Here is a 20,370-nt window from a genome sequence, read left to right as displayed (position 1 = left end):
TCTTAGCAGTGGGGAGGGTCTCATTTTTGTACCTCCAAACTAGCAGCATGATAAATGTAATTTAAAAGAGACAGTAAAACACTACTATTGCTCAAAGTCATCCTTTAAAGTTAATTACAAAATATATGGGGGGCTGATTGAATAGGTCCCCTGGGTGTGATCATGAAGAGAAGCTGCAGGCGAGCCGAAGACAGTCGTCCGATGAGGGGCAGTGACTCACGCACATTCCTCAGACCGAGACCTGGTCTATGTAAAGGACTTCAATGGGAGTGCATGATTCATCCCTTGCCGCCATGAAAGCATTGAGCGAATAAATGTTGGTCAGCTACCATATCTTAAACTTGCCGATAACTGGATTGATTGCCTTGGAAATATTTTGGAAAAGTATTATTGGTAAGGATGCTTAAGTTGGTCTAATGCAAAATATTGATATTATTTGAAGTGCTTTTCGTAAGCAATGGTCTGAATATTTTAGATAGAGTAGAAAACATTTGCTTTTCACACAACCTCTGACACAATTACCTGCTGAATATTAATAAAATAACCTCCTCACTTTGTGACGTCAAAATGTGACGTTTTCTTGCTCCAAAATGAATGAATTGTGGAATTATTATTTTTTTGGTGAGGAGTTAGCATTTTAATATGGGGAAAATGTTAATGTTTAACGAAGTTATTTATGGTCATTTTTAATAATTTATAATAGAGATATAATAGAGAACATCACAACACATTGTCCAACTATTAGTCATTTGATACTTTTTAGTGTTATGCACCAGACATAATAAATTATGCATCTCATATTCCATATATAGTCTCACCATGTTTGTCCCTTACTGCTGTAAATCTTTGTGGGTATGGGAGTTAATGTTTACATAAAATAAGCAAGTGCAATCATTCAGAGATAGCAAGCCCATACTGTAATCCTTAATATAATTATAATTTTGGAAGACCTAAAAGTTGTAAATGTTGAAGAAGTTTGCATGCATTCTAGTTGGTGTTGGAGTCTGTGGGAATAAGTATGTTTCGGGAAATGTGTTAGTTACATAGTTGTTACTACCTCTCAGTGTTGGCAGCCAGCCGTGTAATCAGTCTGTTTCTTTATCATGTCTCTGGCTTCCTACAACTCAGCGCCAACACAATCACACATTCCCAGACTCACACACACGCAAACATTGACACTGATATCGGAAGAAAGTTTGTACTCAAAGCCAAAGGATTTAAGTCACTTCCAGCAGAGGCCATGTGTTTTTTCACGTTGCTTATGAGATCATCATGTTTTAGTCCAAGTTAAAGGGACAGGAAGTATCATCTCTGGTTATCATGTTATTAAGTATCAATCATATCAATGTGTTAAAAAATACAGTGAGGGTAGACGCCATGTTGGTATAAACGTTCACATTATGCATAGAGGGAGGTCCTTATGATGTGACCCAAGAAGCACATAAAAGGAGCAAACTACCAGGAAGTTAGTATAGTCTTGTATGATTTTATAGGGATCTTAAGCATGTCCTTCATTTTAATTAGGATGTGGAGTGCAGGGGTATTTTTTACAGGAAACAAAATATGGAACCCCTGCTGTCTGCCTTGGGGCTCCAGCATCTGAGTCAAAAAAACAAAAAAATTACAAGACTGTGTAACCAAAGTAATGCAAGATAATGCAGGTCAGATGCACACTAACTCACCAAAGCACACAAATACATGCAGAAGCACACTGTATGTGGATTGAGGGGAACAATTGGAGACAAAGGGGGAAAAGAAAATCCAAGTTTAACCAAAGAACAATAGCATGACCCTTAGTTCTACCTCTGCTACTTCCTAATGGCGGCATTTACCGTATACTGCATGTGTTATTTTTTTATATACAGTAAATATCCTTATTTTTTTAGTATGATTCTACAATCGCTGTCACTATAGTAGTTTCTAGATTGAAACAAAGTAGTGAAGTAAGTGAAGTAGGTGTAATAAGTGCGGCCGGACAGGGCGACATAGCTGGAAGTGCCGACATGCAGCCCAAAAAAAAAAACAAAAGCGCAAGCTGCTTCTGTTCTATTGATGACATCAGACTTGGGCCTCCCAAGAGGTTATCAATGACGGACTCCCAGCTTGCTGGCAAAGAATAAATGATGGGAAACTTAAAAAAAACTGAGATGCAGACAGTTTTGTGACGGGAATCGTCACTAACTGGTGCGACGTGTTCGCTTGAGCGATTTATAGTCTGGAAAATACTGTAATAATAATGATAATAATAATAATAATCCCTAAGTAGATATAGTCTATTTAAAAAATATATATCTGGATTCTGATGTTTTATTTCATTCTACTTGACAAAATAAAATTGAGTACATTCAATACACTATTTTTTCAGTGCATGATGTACAGTAACCATTAATAATAATAATTTTATTTCGAACTAAACAGCAAATGCACCAAGAGACATATTCAGCTTTATTAGCCCCCACAGTTTAAAACAGTTCATTGGTGTCTTAATCAAAAGTGTCATTGGTCAAAATACAAAACATTCAAGGATTATGGTGCGTTTAACATCGTCTTTTAACATTGGATTAAATTATTTTGATTTGGGAAATTGCCTTTGCCACTTAATGCCAAGTGCAGACGGCTTTGCTAGGGCATTGTGAGTGTTGATGGCTATTATTATTAGTGTAAATAATAAAGCAAAAGCCCAAAAATGATTGAAATGAAAATTTTGAATAAAGCTAAAAGAAAATTTACTTGCTTGTTCTATTTCACCTATGATGGATGGCCAGACACCAACTTATTTGGATCGTGTGTCCTTTTAAAAGTGTGACTGGTTCTAATTTTACAACAAATCATGGAGAAAATAAAATTTTAAAATTTAAATTAAAAAAAACTTGTGAATTAAATACAAAATAAACGTGACATGTGTATTCTTTACATAGAGAATGTGAGAGCACAATCTGCATTTGCAAAGGGAGAAGAGAACATGCGAGTGTAACACGGTGACAGGTCAAGCTGAGCAGAAACGTCTCAATGTATGTTTACACAATCTAATGCACAAGTTCAAAGGTGAAGGGGAAAGGGGATTTTAATGTTTCCGGGTTTATTTATTCAGCCTAGTATCTGGCTAAGAACTAATTCCCAACTCCCCCACTTCTCGCTACCCTCACCCCGGCCAACCAAACTTCTTGCCCTCCTGTAGGGTTTCCCACCTCAAATGACATTGCCCAGGATGTGATTGTTGAAGAGCACAATGTGGGCTGTGTACAAAAAAGAGAAAGGAGCTGTAACTTCTATCCACATGTTTTCTGGAACAAGTTAAGTACACACAGTAGTATATAAGGGTAATAAATCAGCCAACAGCCTGCCACTAATTTCTGTACAGGGTAAAAGGGGGGTCTGTTATTGATTTCAAATAGCCCATGTAACTTTCTTTGGAAGCATACATTACAAGGTTTAATGATAACATTTTATTTTAAAATCAAAATTAAAAAAGATGTATGTGTGGGAAATTCTACATCATATCTGCATTCCACATGGTATCGTATGTTAAAGATTATATGTTGGTCACATTCTGAGCAGATGTTCAATCCACAACTGAATGCACACAAACACAGAGACACGCAATAAAATTTCTTTAGGTTGGCAGACACAGCACGCCAAAATGTAATTGTTGTTCCTATGAGGCTAGTGAATCATAAATAGTTGAGCCATTTTATTTGGCCAATTCGCCGTTAGTGGATAGTGTTGGCACTCTTGCCAGAGGCTCATAAAATTTATGTCTGTAAATTCACGAATTTACTGACACGGATGAATGGAGGCAATGCCCCATTCTGCTATTTCCTTCTGAACTCTTCTTTCAGCAACTCAGATGAGGAATTTTTGGACAAACTTCACATTCTAAAGGATGTTATATTTTAAGTGGCAAATTTCAAAATGTCTCAGTGGAATGTTGCATCCAGACTAAACAGAAATGTCTCCAGCACAGATGCACTGAAGTTGAGTTTGAGTCCAAGGTCTGAAGCCAAAATGTCATGACAGTCTGTATATAATGGCTATCAAGGGGCTCTCTTCTTCAGACAGGAACAAACCATTACTTCACACAAGGGAACTCATACTATTTTTGAAGAGGCCAAGTGAAGCTGGGTGAAGTCTGCAGGTGTTGCATGTGCTCGGAAACATTGGGTGCATGCCACTGGGAATTCTGATGAGATTAATCTCAGTTATTTGGCAATAAAGGCCAACTAAACAACAATAACTTGTAACCTCCAATTGGAAATCTTCTTTCACCCATTAAATTAACATAATTAGATGATTATGAGCACAACAGTTGATCCTGATGTTTATTGGGAATCAAAAGAACCACTAAAGATGGGTCCATTACTTTTTCTTTTGTTACGGCCGATTATTTGTCATAACCACTTTTAAAACCCTTACTTGTCGAGCAACTATTTCATGAATTCATTCATTTTCTATAGCTCATCCTGAGGAAGTGTAACTCAATTTCTGACAAGTGGTGGGTTACAAACTGATTGCCACTCAATGATGGTCTCTTTATGCTTCATGCTGCCCTTACCGCAAATGTCTACCCTTTTTAACTGGCAAACACGAAGCTTACTTTAATTGTAATAATGGTAATTATTTGATAACATTTTTGTCAAGATGATCAAAAGTAGCAGTTAAACTAAATATAGTATGGAATTATTATTTGGCTCCAGAAAATAAAGACGACTGAAAAGTAATAGTTTATATCAACGATTGCCATTCCACCTTAATCTGTCTTGAGATGTAATGAAAGAAGTGCTTTGAATCGAAAAGTATGCAGCGGTATGTAGTACCAAAGTAAAAGTACTGGTCATTTTATCCATTAAAAAAGTCGAGTGCACTGACAATATACTGACTAAATCTGTAATGAATGTTTGGTCTCATCCAGCAAAAAGTCCTTCAGTTTTTTACATTTCTGGACAGTTGAAAGGGGAAATATGGCTCACATGGTTGTTCTTTCTGAGTTATGACTAGTTTGTCATTTTGCTTATTATATGGACTGGAATAGTGAAGTTTAGTCACTTGCGTCCTGATTTCAAATAAAACACATTGGCTGTGGGATTGGAAACAAAGTAATTGCTTTAACAATCTCATTTTCTCAATTTCACCCTCACTCGTCTCCCTTTTCCCATTGAAGAAGAAATGCCAGTCACATGACACCCTGTTGGCTGCACGGAGTATTACCTTGCTATGACAGATGAAGAACAGGCTTTGGCTATTAGCATCACTAGAAATTAGGAATGGCCACTTTTTCCACACTCTCATTCTCATTCCTCACTTGATCCTATCCACGTGCCTCCCAATTCACAAATATACTGTATGTGTCATTTAAAATAAAAAAAATGCACTTTTGGAAACAATCAATGATCTCAATTTTTTCGTTTGCTGTTAAAACCAGTGCAATATGAACTACCACTTAAGTTTTTTTTTTTTTTATTACATATAGGGAACACATTGTTCACCAGATATGACACAGATTTCCCCATGAAATGCGTTTTGATTTCAGAGAGGAAATGTGGTATTAAACGTACCTGCTCTGTCCAGCTGCTCTCTGATCCGATACGATGGTGATGAGCTACATCTCACATATTTAATAGCTCACAGCAGCTCTGCAGCATCTGTTCAATATCTGTGTAAGGGTGGGTGTGCATTTCCAGGGCCAATATGTGCAGAAGCAATAGGATCGGATGCAATACCTTGCCCGAGATTAATCAGATTCAGGGCTATAACCTTGCAATCTTGGAGGTTTGAAGGGATCTTGATTCAGAGCTACACTTCCAACCACCCTGGGCTTGAAAGAAACAAAAAGAAAAGCCATTTGTGAAAGCATCTGGATTCATTGGCAAAGTGGTCTGAATGGTGGAGTCTGTTCCATCGGCAGGCATTTGCCAAGCCCCTCCACCCAGACTCCTTTCCTCTCCAACCTCAAGCATCATCAATTTATCTTCGGATCTCTAACGCATATTCGGACATCAAAGGATGAGCGCCTGTAAGAGGCTTTTTAGATTTTGTGGAAATGTGACATTTCTGGAAACATTTAGCCTGTCATAGCTGCTGCTACTCTTTAAAGAACGCCAAGAGGAATGGATTAATGTTACGTCTTTAACAAACATTCTTCCGGTATGTCCTCTCTTCCTTACAAACATGGTGGCTCCCTAAATCTCCTGTGATCACACAGCAAGATCACTCACTATATAGAGCTGCGTTAAGTCAGTTAATCGGTTTAAGATGTGTATGCATGTGTACGTATCAACATTGTATTCCCCACAATTTAATTTGGAAGTATCAGTGCATGGTTTGTTTGTGGGTGTTTTTTTCTGTCTACAATTAGTTTTTAAAAATAATCAGAACTGGTAAAGCAAATAACCCACAAAAGTAGTTCATATCAATTTTGAGCCTGATTGTCCCCTTCAGCAAATTCCTAATTTATCTAATGTCTATAAAGATTATTTTGTCTATTTAGAGAGGGATTTTACCTTCCCAGATATGCCTTGATAAGGATCAGCGCTGAGAATGGTAAACTGTTGGATATTTTCAAAAGACAACTTTGCATATTCACAAATGACTGTCAGTGGTCTCAAGCATTCTCTCCTCCCCTTGTAGAGTGCATAATAAGCTTTGATGACACACAAGTCAGATGTGTACAGATGAGCCATTCATACTGCAGACGCATTGCATGCATATGCGATTCATATCCACAAAAGAGGCCAATTTTTGACATTTAATAAGAGTACGTCACATATCCCGTTAAATATTCGTCTGGTCAAGGACCATATTTCTACGTCCACATGACATATGGACATGAAACTGTGGCCCTAATATATATTTGATTTGATTGTTATACATAATATTCCATACTCACTCTGTATGCACACGCTCACATTTCAATCGTTCATGAGTCATTTTAATGATTCGCAATCAATCACTCGTCAGCACAAAATAGGAGACAATTTTCAAATGACTTTGATGGCTAAAAGCAGTTGTTTCTGATTAAAGCAATGTAAACAGTTGTAAAAAAATAATTGACACACTTGAGTGTGTCAATAAACAAATAAAATATTACAAGTGACAAAATGTAGACTTGGGGAAAAAAGGAGTTTCAGTTCAAACTACAATGTAATGGATTCATTGTTGAAAACATTTCACCATTTACAAACCACATTGCAAATTACCAGATGCCTTGAAAGTTGGAAACTGTTCTCCTCCTTTATTGGGAAACAACCATCTGAACAACAGCTGAATCACACAAATTTTCCACCACTCAGTCCACAAAAATTCCAAAATATGATGAGTAAAATAGGCATTGACAGATGCTTTAATAATATTCTCATGTATTTTATATTTACTTTTATTGCACTCGCTTAAAGTACATTCCACAATAAATGCAACATGTGCGTGAAAAATGAGGGAGATGTGGGACAAACAGAGCAAAGTTTGAACAGACAGGCTCTTCCATTGTGTTTATTTGGTCCTCTTCATATCCCCCTAAAACAATGACATTGTTTTGTTAAAACAGCACATTTGCAACATGTTACAAACTTGGTAAATGCGATGAAATGAACTATATTATAAAATATGGATCTAGTTACAATAGCCCGGTTCAGACAGCTGAATAATCGTCCTGATTTTAGCCCCAAATCTACCCTTCCGACAATCGTAGGTCGGCCCTGATTCCCGTATTGGTTCCAAAGATAATCCTGCTGTGTGTGGTGTGTTCAGACTTATCTTGGCTGCTCACGAGGACGTCTGTCCATGGGGATATTCAACCTGTGGGATTATGAACACAACTCGTTTTGCAAGAATTCAAGTCAAACGTTGGAATATTTCAGCATCAAATCAATTTGTGTGCTGGATCTCGCCTTGCCAGCTACGCAAATGTCCTACCCTTGGTCTTGAGACATTTCTTCTCGTTAAAAAATCCCTTAAGCCTCTACCAACTGTCTCTCGTTCACTTTTGGGTCCTCTGCAATCATAACTTTGGTGAGCTGTCACACTATCATTGAAGTAAGTCTCCCTGGCAACCTTTCCGGCTTTCTGTCCAGGAGCACTTTGCTATCAGCCCCAATTTCACAATTCTGTAAGATGAGTGCGTGTGATTGGCATGTGTATATGTTTATTTGACCTATGGAGAAGTAACCGTTGTACCCTATGACCTCTGCCTAGCCACAAGCAACTGTGCACGCCTGAAACGGATGCAGTTCTGTTGGTTTATAAGAATTGTTGTAATTGTAATAACACTCTTTATGGGTATATATTCATGGATTTGCCCCTCTACATAAAAACAGTTACTGAACTAAATACAGCAAGCCCACACTCAAGCAGGTGTAACCATATAAAATATTGAAAATATTTTTGTGGCTCTCTTGAGAGAATGTATTTGTGATCAGAAGAGCACCTTGAGCCTCATCCACAGACCCGATGAGGTGCTTTCTTCTCTATAGACAGATATTAGTCAAGTAAAGACTGAAATCGGAGACAGAGAGGGTCAGACAGAGAAAAAGGAATGCTATTTACGGATTGCACTCATCCATAAGGGGCTTCCATCTCAACAGTCAGTCAGCCGAATGTTGAGCACAACATCCAGCAAAACTCCCCTTTTCTTCTGCCCCAAACCCCCGACCCTTAACCGCCACCACTTACTAACACAAAAAGATTCAGCATGGCACTTTCCTTTTCAACCTAGCATGCAATACCCCCACCCTCCACCCTACCCAATGCTCACATACCCTGGCCTCCCCCCTTTTCCCACCTTTGTATCAGTAGAAAGGCATATGGTTACTGCCATCCGATTCTCCCCCAGCTGAAAGTGCCTTTCACTTTACCGCAGTTCACAAAGAGGTCAGACTACAGCAAACAGAAAGATTGTGTGCAAGCTCAGTTGTTGTTTTTTCTTTTTCTTTTTGTGCCAAGCTACAAGATGCGAGAGACACAAGAATAGCAGCTGGTGAGAATGTCTGTGATAATATTTCTAGTCAAAAAGCTTGCATGTGCGGGTGAATGTAAAGCGAATGGATTGTATGTTGCCATGACTGACGCAATGAGAAAATCAGTCAGCGTTGGACAGATCGAGATGTTATGAGCAAGGTGTTGGAAGTGTCACAGTGGCTGGTTTGTGTAACACGTAAGCACAAACACAAGGGCCAGCAAGTTTTTCTCCTGCTTTCTTTGTGTGACTTGAGTAAATCATTAATAACAAGTGTTCCTCAGCTTACCTTGTTTGTAAGACTTGTACCTGACAAATACTTACAATTCCACCAAGAATCATTTCAGTTATCAATTCTATTCAGCCTTGAAGCGTTGACACTTTTACCATTATTGTTAACATTCATAATAAAGTTAATTGTTTGGAAATCCTGCCCTGTGTGTGTGTATGTGCACCTTAGTTGTGTGTGGGTGTGTGTGTGCGAGTGTGTGCCTGATCGAGCATGTAAACACAGCTCAAGTGTTTGTGTATTAGGAAATGCACACCTCCCTGAATGGAGGACTGCGTTGTGCCATAAATCTGTCCTTCATTGGGAAGACAAAATGAAAATGGCCCCATCATAAAACATGTGTAATGGCTTCATCTGCCACCAACGTATAATGGGGCAATTACCAAGAAGGGGGTTGTGAGAGCGTGAAGCCTTTACCTCACTTTGGCAGAACATTCAATCTGTTCATGCAGTTTTTATTTTATATGCACATGTGCCTGGCATACTCTTTTTATTTCATATAATATTCAACGACATTTTTATTAATTCATTATGATTACGTAAAGTTCAGCCAACAGTAAATGCAACATGCACATGAAGCGTGAAGGAGTGAGAATTGAAACGCAGTCTCTTTATTTTGGTTTGGATTTTTGATTACCGCATTGATTCATACTGTGGGGGTATCTGCTGTATATTTTCAGCATACACTTACTTTATAACACTTCAAAACGTCAATTTGGTCTTTAATTGAAAATGATTTCTGGACTTTCATCACCTGTAATCACCCAACACCAAATATGCAACGGAAAGCCTATAACCTTGATGACATTTTGGCCAAATTTGTTTTCAGCAGTTATGTCCAACGTCTTACGTCCAACGTCTTGCAGGCTACTTCTACTGAAGCCTGCCATCCATTTTCCATCCATCCATCTATCCATTCATCCATTATCTTCCGCTTCTCCGGGGTCGGGTCGGCCAGACAGCAGCTTCATCATGGAAGCCCAAACTTTGCTCTCCTCAGTCACCTAAGTAGGAAGCATCTTTAAGAGCTTTGCAGTTTTTTTTTCTAAACTGGTTGTCTTTTTTTCATCACGTACAATAAAATACAACAATAACAATAAAACCTTTCCATAGCATACTATCCCACCCTTCAGAACACATATTCATGATTCATGGAAGCAAATATGTATATTTAAAACATTGCTCTTTGTATTTTTGTATTTTTGTAGCAACTTCCGCATCCATTCAGAAATTGCATTATTAATATCCAATCATTTGCATCGCTCAGACCCTTTATCCTTCACACCTCCTTATCAGACAAAATGCAGGTTAACTGTACACCACAGCTGAAACACTAGACAGGTAAGCCACAATCTCTCATGATTAATGTAGTGTGTTAGTGTTCTGGGTTCTGACCTTTTGAGATAGGCCAGGCACCATTTTTAAGTGAAAGCTCTGCCTCTGCTGAGTTGTGGAGTTGTCCATCAAGTCCTCGTGCACCCCTCCACCATCCACCTTCCACCCCACAGTCATTTGCCTTTCAAGCTCAGATCTTTGTCTTGCTGCCTCTTTGCCCCTGACATGTATGCATACCTGTCTTAGTTTACAACAACAACAGAAAGTTGTTTTACCACCACCTTTTTAAATCAGACATAAATTGATGTACTAAATGCCATTTTTTATCACTAGTGTATGAACTTTCATGAATGATTGCAAAGGGAAGAATTGAAGAGAGCTGACTGTGATAGTGGTTTCTTGAAGGCATATTGTGTGCCATTCTAATAAATCTTTGCCTGATTCACTCACATTTTGAGTCAATATAACACAGTGAAGGCTTTATTGGCCCTCCTACGGGCTGAGTGTCCGGACCGGAAAATACCATTGTTGGTAAATGACCCTCCCTCACTGTCCACTGCCACTCAAGTTGTGGATGTGAATTGGCACTGAGGTCACGTCCTTTCCTTGCTCCCAAACATCACTATTGTCATTCTTGACAGAGTAAATTTACCTTTGGCTCAGGCTCATTCAGAACCTCACTCAACCTCACAGAAACGTCCAATAACAACAAAAAAAAGATGGACAGCAAGCTAAGCAGAGATTTGATGGAGAATCTGTAGGTGTACTTGTTAATCAGGGATGACGAGGACAGGGTCACCATCTGTAACGTAGACCAGGAGTAGTAAATTGATGAGGTGAGGTGAAAGGGCACCCTCAACATTCTTTTAGAAAATAAACAGCACCAAAAAAAGCATGCTTCTCTGGACAGGTAAGCTAAGCACATCTTGGAACCTGTGATTAAATAGCACAGCTTCCAAATAACTGGTGGAGACTATCTTGCAAGCAAATGTCTATCTTAATATGACCTTGACTTTTAATGCTATTATCAGGATATCATGAATTGGAGGCGTCTGCTTGTCTTCCTGTTACATCCAGTTTTTTGTTAAGTTATCGCTGCTTCTCTTACCAGCAGTTATAACTTTCCAAAAATGACAAACTCCCTTTCAAATGTCCAGTTCTGATTGTCGTGTAACACGATTCGTGTTCAAATGGTTTCAGAAAATGCCAATGTGACAACTCTAGATACTCAGAATAGATGGAAGCGAGCTGGGTGAGGGGGTGAATATGACCTTTGCCATTCAGACACAAGCAAGTGTATTTAATGTTTAGGGCCATCCCTGCCTTTGTGTTGGAGCCAATGGTTCAATGAAAGGCAGGAGAAATGGTCACTTCAGGCATCTGCTGTTCTGCTGAAATCCCTCATCTGTTCATCTGTGTGCACTGCAACCCTTCTGTCCACTCCTAATACTTACATAGGCACACACACATAATTGTATGTACATGCCTTTAGTCATGTGTGTCATTGTTGGAAAGCACATTCTGAACCTTGTGACAATAAAAAGAGTGTCAAATTTATTGTAAATAGAGCCATTGTATCGTCTAACTAACAACAAGAACTACAAGGCACAAGAGAACACTGAATCTTTCTCTCGCCAAGAACCCTTCTAATGAGAAACATCATTACTGAAAATATGCTTGTGCTGGATTTCATCAATATGAAAGTCAGGCCTTGGCCAAGTGTCAAGCTCTTTTATACATTTCTGCTAGTAAGATGGATTTCATTGAATTAAAATCCCAACAATAGATGTAATGATGCCTCTTGATTCCCAGCTAACATTGTTCCACTTGCTTTAGATGTCTCAGGTATGTAGGTTATCAGCAAGATGTATTGTATGTCCATCCTGATGAGTAAATGGCTGATAAAGGGAAGGTCAAGAATGAGGAGCATTCACATTCTCAATGAGCCAAGATGATTTTTGTATCTTGGAGAGGCTCCCGGGCTTCCCACTCAAACCATCACAATGCCGATCTTTTTTTTTTTTTTTTCGTTTTGGATCCTACCACTGCCCTAAAGAGGAGCCTTCACACACAGATGTGGGGTGTCAAGACTATTTGTGTTATACATTCTCCACATTTCTTTTGAAAAGAACCCGTCTTGTTGCCAATTTTGGTTTGCTTGGACTAATACACCCAAACCAAGTTTCAAATAAACACAACTCTCTTTTTGCTCTCTCTACTTTGGAGGGACAATACGGCGGTTGTCATGAAGAAGTTTTATTGGAACATTTAACTTAAGGAGAGGGGGATTGAGCGGGTAAACAAAGCATTCCTTTCCCTTTCATCACCATTTAACTGTTCCTTTCACATTCGGTCTCACCTCTCGGCCAGTGACCCCCACCCCCCCAACCACCCCACACCAGAAAACTTGTCAAATAAATATAAATCAAAAAGAAAAGGTTGCGCCAGTAATTTAGAGCTCTGTCGCTTAATCTGTCTTTGTTACTTCTTCTCATTTCTAACGATGATGGTGCCAACTATCTCCCAGAATACTTGCGGGAGAAGATAGCAAGGCTCAAGTAGCACCATGGCTGTGGTGTTCCAGACATATAGCCTGGAAGGCCATTTGGTTATACTCAAGGGGATGGTTGTTGTGTCAGTCATTTGCCGCGCCTGCTAAAGAGTGCACTTAGCATCCTCTGTTTCCCCCTCACAAGCATGTGAGGAGTGATATGATACTGTACAAGAGTCTGGACAACATATAACATTTCAAAGCAATTTCCTAATTGTTTCCAGGCCAAGGTCGATAGCCTATATGGGAGCAATCCCTTTCTCTCGGACTTTTTCATCCACAGATTGGAAAACATGAAAGTGTTAAGTAAACTTGACCCAGGCGAGCTAATTCATTGGGAAATAAATGGGCTTTCGAACATTCAGTGCTATATCAGTGACAGTCAGGCTGTGGATCATTTGGACGGTCACCATATGTCTATGGTGATCTTTGCAAAATGGCTTTTGTGTAAACCGATGTGAAGGCATTTATGGCAATTACTGTTTTGGAAGATTGACTGTTTCTAAATGATCATAAATAAACGAGCTTGAATACTTGGCAATACTTCTAATAACGAATAGTCAGTTCTAACTAGTATCTAAATCGTCTTCATCGCTTTAACTGGAACTTTGTGGTTTTATTTTCCTTAAAATTGCATTCAGTCTAAACTGAAGGATGATAATAATGGTGAAGGGCACAATTGATGCTATTTTTTGGTTTTTATCTTAAGTGTGCATGGACGTGATAGCATCACTTAGACTCACAAATTAAGTGACTTATCATACATGCAATTCAACTTTTAATTGCCACTATATTTTGTGTTTGAAAAACTTGGAGAGGGACTAACACCCACAAGGTTAAAAATATTTGGAATCCAATTACTTATTTTTTGTCTTTAGTAATCCTGTCAAGTTATTCAAGGATTTATTTGTCACAACGCTCATAGTGCCAATATTTTTTTACATGACGTCGTGAACTATGAGCATCAACAAAGACCTGCTAAGTATATCCAACTATACATTTAATAATTGATACTCGAGCATGATTTGGGGTGTTAATTTTTCAGAACATTTCATACTGAGCTCCATTGACACATTGCTGACATTGAAAATATTGTCAAAGACTACAACATTTTATAAAGTCATATCGTAATTTTATACTCATGGCTTTCATGACCCGTGTGCTCTCTAGTCTGAGCTGGCATAGAACTGGAAGGAATAAACATTTTGATCCACACAAATTTAAAATATTGAAATGAGATGAAAATGAGACAAATAATTGACTTTACCTATTTCACTGTAGTACACATGTCCAACAATGTTTTATTGGTTTTAATACACAAAACAAAATGAGGGTGGAATTGATCCAAATACAAGGCTTGTGGACTTGGTTTTGAATTTTATTTATACAGTAAGGGAGTGGATCCATTAAAATATGAATATAGATTATCTGTTATATACTGTATAAGCTCTTTACACTGAATGCACCTCAAAACTCGGGTCCAATACGCAATGATGAGGTAGACAGTAATGGTATTTTCCACCCTCTGCAAAAAAAAAAAATATATTGAATACACCTTAAATTACTCTTATCAATGTAAGAAATATATGATTATCATGAAACTCTGTACATCACAAATAATAAAATAATTATAGAATAGAAATTATACCGATTTGAGTGCATTTTGTATATGTACAAAGAAATGCAGTTCTCTCATTTCTTCATTCTGAGCACTTTGTAAAGTTATCGACTATACAAAATATTTACAGCTCAAAAATAATGAACAGCAGTGCATTCAAAGCTAATGTGCATTTTAAAATCGCTTCATTTGCGAGTCTCTCATTTTACAATTTCCTCACCAAACGTTCAAATATCTTCTTGGCGCAGTAAGCTGCGGAAGTGCATTTCATAACGATGCAGACTTTTGAGCAATAAAAAAAAAAAAAAAAAAAGGTTCACCTCATGTGTGTGCTTTAGACAATATCTTTTTACAAAAACAGAGGGCCAGCAAGTCCGTTTTGTCCTTTTCTGTCCACAAAAGCACACGCTAACCCTCACAGCGCCTCCAGCCCGGTCTGCAGTCAGGCAAAAATCTCTTGAAGGCATTAGCTCCTCTTCTTTGACTCTGTGTATGCCTGTGTGCGTGTGTGTGACATTCTATCTCCTTTCATTTCTTCTTTTCTTTTTCTTTTTTTTTTTTTCTTCAAAACATGCACTTGTACAGCCTTCAATGGCTCCAGCCGGACAGAGGCAATTATGAGCTGGATGCAGACCCAAAAGAGTCCGCCCTACGGACAGGATTGCACGACAAGAGCTTGCAAGTCCAAACACTGGCAGCCAAAAAGCCTCTGTGCTCTACAGCCACAGCACGAACAGGTGCACGGTGGCATCCAATGGGATTTTGTCACACAATGAACACATCTCTGGGAAACAAGGGCCTGTTTGATGACTAGGAACTTTTGCATGGTTGGGAAATAACACTTTAAGGCAGAGAGTGTGCATTTTTGTGAGCAGTGAATTAGAATAAATAAGCAACATCAAGCGTCCCATGTGGATGTCACGAGTTGAGGTATCCTGTAAGGACTCTTCCACCCATTCGACCATATCGTCATGGATTTTTATGTTTGTATTTTAAAAAAAAAAAAAAAATCATGTTAAGTTGATGGGCCGCTACCTGCACCCACACTGCTCCACCACCATGTCCTCATACTGCTTGTACACCACATTGTTGCCCGAGTCTATGTACAAGATGCTGATTGGGCTCAGTTTGGTGGGGACACAGCAGCTCGGAGGGGTGCTGTTGGGGTCCATGGAGTTCATTAGAGTCTGTATGATGGCATGGTTGGTAGGTTCCAGGTGAGATCTGAGCGGGAAGTCACACACTCCTTCGCAGTGGTACGCCTCGTAGTCCAAGGGCGCGATGATCCAGTCGTCCCAACCCAGCTCTTTGAAATTCACGTGCAACGCCTTTTTGCTGCACCTGGATTTGGATTTCTTCCCGTGTCTTTTCCCATGGCGGTTGCTCAGCGCTGTCCTCCTCCGCCTCCGTGGCCCCTCCGCTTTGACCCCGCTGAGGGGCGTACCTTCCCCCTCCACCTCCTCCGCTGAAGTTCTCACCACCTCTATCTCCTTGATAGACCTCCGTGACTTAATCTTCTCCTTCATCTCGTTGAAGAAGTTCTCCCTTTTCTTAGAGCGGGTGTAGACCACCAGGATGGCTTTCTCCTGCTGGGACCGCCCGCTCCTGTCCAGACCCAGCACCCTGAGGTCCAACTCCTTGTCAGAATTACTGAGAGTGACTCTGAGCTGAAAGCAGAGATGGTTCCCTTTATGTTCATGATGGTGATGATGATGATGATGATGATGATGATGATGATGGGATTTAAACATGTCCTTAACGTCCAGAACCTCCCATCTGGACTTGGTAGCGTCCAAAGGGTCCAACAGTCTGGAGTCCAGCAGCATATCAGAGTTGCAGGGATAAAGTTGGATGTGGTAGAGGCCTGTCGTCTGTAAGTCTCCCAACGCTCTCCTAAATATCCTTAATTCTGCCCCAACCAGCTCCTCTTTGTCTGAAAGGGTTGAGACATCAAACAGATACTTTTGTCTTCGCAGAGGAGGGTGCAAAAGATCGTCTGCAAGGATAAAAGAGGAAAATAATTGCCGTCAGATTCACTTAGGGTGTACAGTGTTCAGATGGGGGAGGGAGGGGACTCACAGAGGCCTTAGCTCCACCCCCCTCCAAAACCCACACTAAACCAACCTGAGAGAAAAACACATATTCATTATGTTTACCCATTTTGTGCTTAAAAAAACATCCTCTTCTTATACATTGAGATTTTGTGTTAATGCGAAAATATTACAAGTGTTTTACTATACTTGAATAGCTATGTATTTTACCGTTCCGCACAAAAGTCTGGTCCCTTACAAAGGCACAAGTTGAATGAAATGGACCGTATATTGACAGAAATAACATCAAGACGTGCAATTTCATGAAAAAGCGCACCATATACATAATTCAATATTTTAAGTCATTTCTTGATCAATTGTGCGCCTGTTAAATGATCAATAAAATACGTTTGCATCTGCGTTTGGGAAAAGTTGCTCTCTAAATGGTGTATTTATATTTAATTATTTATTTGTATGTTTATTTATTCATTTATTTATCTCATTATTTATTGCATACCTGCAAGCACCAAACTTTTGGTCTTTGACATCTTTTGATTTATATCCCAGCAAATCGCGCATCTGGGTTCAAAATGAACCTAGATTTCCAAAGCACGCAGCTTCCCGGCTGTTTGCAAAAACATCTATTTTTGCTTGTTGTCATTTGGTTTTTATTTAAGGACGCACGTCTCAAACATTAGCCAACATCATTAACGATATGTTTCGTTTAAATTGCCATCGCACTCAAAATATGATTATAGTTGTGGCTTCATTGGTTCTTGTGCGATATCGAAATGAATTCAACCATTTGCATTTATTCATTATTTACATATATATTTTAAAGAGTATTGTTGATTTTTACAACCCAAAAAAGTTGGGGTAAGTAAGTGCTGCTCAAAGGCAACAATACACAATGCATTATTGAGCACTGCGGGGGGGGGGGGGGGGGGCAAATATTCCATCAATGTGACGCTGTTGTTAAGAAAAAACAAAATTTTGCAAATATTTGACCTATATAGTCGATTTATAGCTGGGCAGACTCGCAAAACACACGATTTTAATATAAGTTTAAGAACGAGAGCGAAAAAATCATTATTGGTATATGACGCGACAATTGTTTTATTTTTTATTTTTTTAATACACAGGTCTATTTTTGGGTGATCGTGAAACATGCATATTGTTCATTGCTTTGTTTAAATACTGCGTATTCTGCTTGGGGGAAAAAAAAAACGTTAGAATGAACGCTTGCATGGGTTGACCATGCAGAATAATATCAAACTTCTTGGAAAAATAAAAGTGACAAGGCTGCGTGCGTACACACGCGTGATTTGTACAAGCTATTCTAAATAGATATTTGATTCTACTTGTCAGTTTCCCTCCGTGAACCCTGCCGAGGGAAACCGTAAAAAAGCAGATTGAAACCTTGTGCTTGTTTCTGTGACTTGCGCGTCTGGTCTGCATTACGTTTCTTTTCTACCTTTTTTTTTTTTAACAAGACCTTAAACAAAATCGAATACAAGTTCACCAAATAATTAACAGCCTGAATTCCCATCTTTCTCATTAAAGCACTTCCCCTCTTATATTTCATCCCATGTTGCCAACGACAACATCCCCCTTAAAATGGCCCTTGAACCGACTGGGTGAACAGCCTGTTGAAATTACTGACATATTCGTGTTGACAGACAAGAATGTACCAGGTTTTCTTAATATCGAGATTCCGTTAGATTACTTCCTAGGCAATTTTTGTCGTATGTCAACAAATGCAAATCATAGTTTTCATTATTTCAATGGCAATTCATAAAATGTGATATAATGACATCACAGTGGTTATAGAATTTTGAAACGTTTGTAATCTTGAAATTACGTTCAAAAGTATAGCCTTAAATTATGCATGTCTAGGGCTATTTATTTTTAAAATAATATTGAGTCCAATAAAAATATTTTTTCTAATCTGCAAATAACACTTAAATATGGACTGGAAAGTAAAGGCGCAGCGCATGCTTGTGCATATAAGCAGGCCTGAATTTTGCCTTGAGTTTTATTCCCAGTTGAGTTCAATTCTGCAGGTTCCCTAATAAAATGCAACCCTTAAGGAATTTCGTGAGAACCCTTGAAAAAATGAACGTGAGGCAGTCTATTTTCCATAATGAATTGTAATTGGTGAGGGAATTTGCTACAACAATAAAATAATACAAATCACTTCACAGCAGGGGAAATGCTTATTATTTTTGTTGTTTTACCTTTCCCCCGGCGAAGTCGTTCATTTGGTTATGCATCCTCGTGGCCTTTGGGTCAATACGGAAGAAGACAATGTTTGATATGTTATGACATGAACACTCAATTAGATGACTGAGCTCAAATACCCCAATCAGCCGTTCTATACCATGCGGCTCTCAGAGGGTCTCGACTCGGGGTCAGAGCCACTGACACGCCACATCACAATCACCGGCGAAGAGTGCGACATACCCCCCCCCCTTTCCCGCTCACCCCAGTCCCATCGCATCCGTTCACACAGCAAGAAGCACAAGGGTAAAATCTCGTTTTGACTGGAATTACCATATAATTTACTTTTTATTTCTGACTGCGTATTTAGAAAAGCGAGTCAAATGTTGAACGGGGAGCTGTAATATTTTTTTTTTTTGGACCGCCTGTCTTATAGCCGATTCATTATAAATCATGTGCACTGTCCACGATTAATAAATAGGCCGTGGTGTGTGCAAGTGTTGGAGTGTACCTGCATGTATTTCAATTGCAATATTGAAATGACAATCACCAAACACTTGCTACCACACTATTAATGCCTCAAACACCTGCTCCTCGCACCCATGTACTTCTCTCCGTAGACTCTGCAGTCACTTAATTTCCATGAAGGTGTTGTGCATTGAAACCAAAAGCGTTGTGGAATATGGGGAAGGTTTCCCATTCCCGTGGAGTTTTTTTTTTTTTTTTTTTTTTTAAGCCTGCACTGACACTGATTTACAACCTTCGTTTAGAGAGCGTCTCAATTAGTGTTTTACTGTCGTGTTACCCAGGGGTTAAGTGTAGTAGCTCGCGCAAAAAAACTAAGAGAAAAGTTTTGCGCATGTGAGAAAATTATGTATCCGTATATTGATCCAACCGCAATTGCATGGTTTTCTCAATTTTCTAATTCGCAGTTTCTTCCTTTTTTTTATGTCAGGTAGTTCAACCAAAAAGAAAACTTTGCAAGATGAATGTGACAGAGCTGGCCGCGGCCCCAAACCAACCTGTTCCTCTGTCCACGAAACTTGTTATGGTGTTGGCAGATTTAGAGGAGCGGAAAAAGCTCGCGTTTAGTCCAAGCTTCTCCGCTGCGGAATACGTCCTGTAAATGGAGAGCATGTACTCGTGCGGCACGACATCGTCCTTAAGGTCTTCTTTATGCTGGCCCATCATATGATGAGAAGAGGCGAAGATGTCTTTTAGGAGTTTGGTTGACCTTTGTCCACCCTGATGAGGGAGCCTGGCTCCCCTGTTCCTCTTCGGGCTAGAGGGAGAGATGATAGCAGCTGACTGGAAACATGGTATATTCCAAAGGAAAACAAGGAGCAGGCCCACATAAAGCGTAATAACTCGAAATGCAAACAT

At 39.2% G+C, this 20,370-nt stretch overlaps 1 protein-coding gene across 1 annotated transcript; it reads right to left on the bottom strand.

Moving 5' to 3' along the window:
* Positions 1-15,701: 15,701 nt before the first annotated feature.
* Positions 15,702-20,370, bottom strand: gdf6a (growth differentiation factor 6a). Its single transcript, XM_085918417.1, has 2 exons — positions 20,010-20,370; positions 15,702-16,733 (listed from the first exon to the last, which is right to left on the bottom strand). The coding sequence occupies exons 1-2, from the start codon at positions 20,368-20,370 to the stop codon at positions 15,769-15,771; spliced, it is 1,326 nt and encodes a 441-aa protein (XP_085774543.1). The 3' UTR covers positions 15,702-15,768.

This window comes from Syngnathus leptorhynchus, chromosome 8, assembly GCF_054491065.1.
Source record: "Syngnathus leptorhynchus isolate UIUO chromosome 8, UIUO_Slep, whole genome shotgun sequence".
Lineage (NCBI taxonomy): Eukaryota > Metazoa > Chordata > Actinopteri > Syngnathiformes > Syngnathidae > Syngnathus > Syngnathus leptorhynchus.
The sequence above is the reverse complement of the archived record's forward strand: the minus strand, read 5'-3'. Positions and strand labels throughout refer to the sequence as shown.

Coding starts and splice junctions, on each gene's coding strand:
- gdf6a (XM_085918417.1), bottom strand. CDS start 20,370: ATGTTTGCATTTCGAGTTATTACGCTTTATGTGGGCCTGCTCCTTGTT. Junction 16,734..20,009: donor TTTCGTGGACAGAGGAACAG/GTTGGTTTGGGG, acceptor TTATCCTTGCAG/ACGATCTTTTGCACCCTCCT.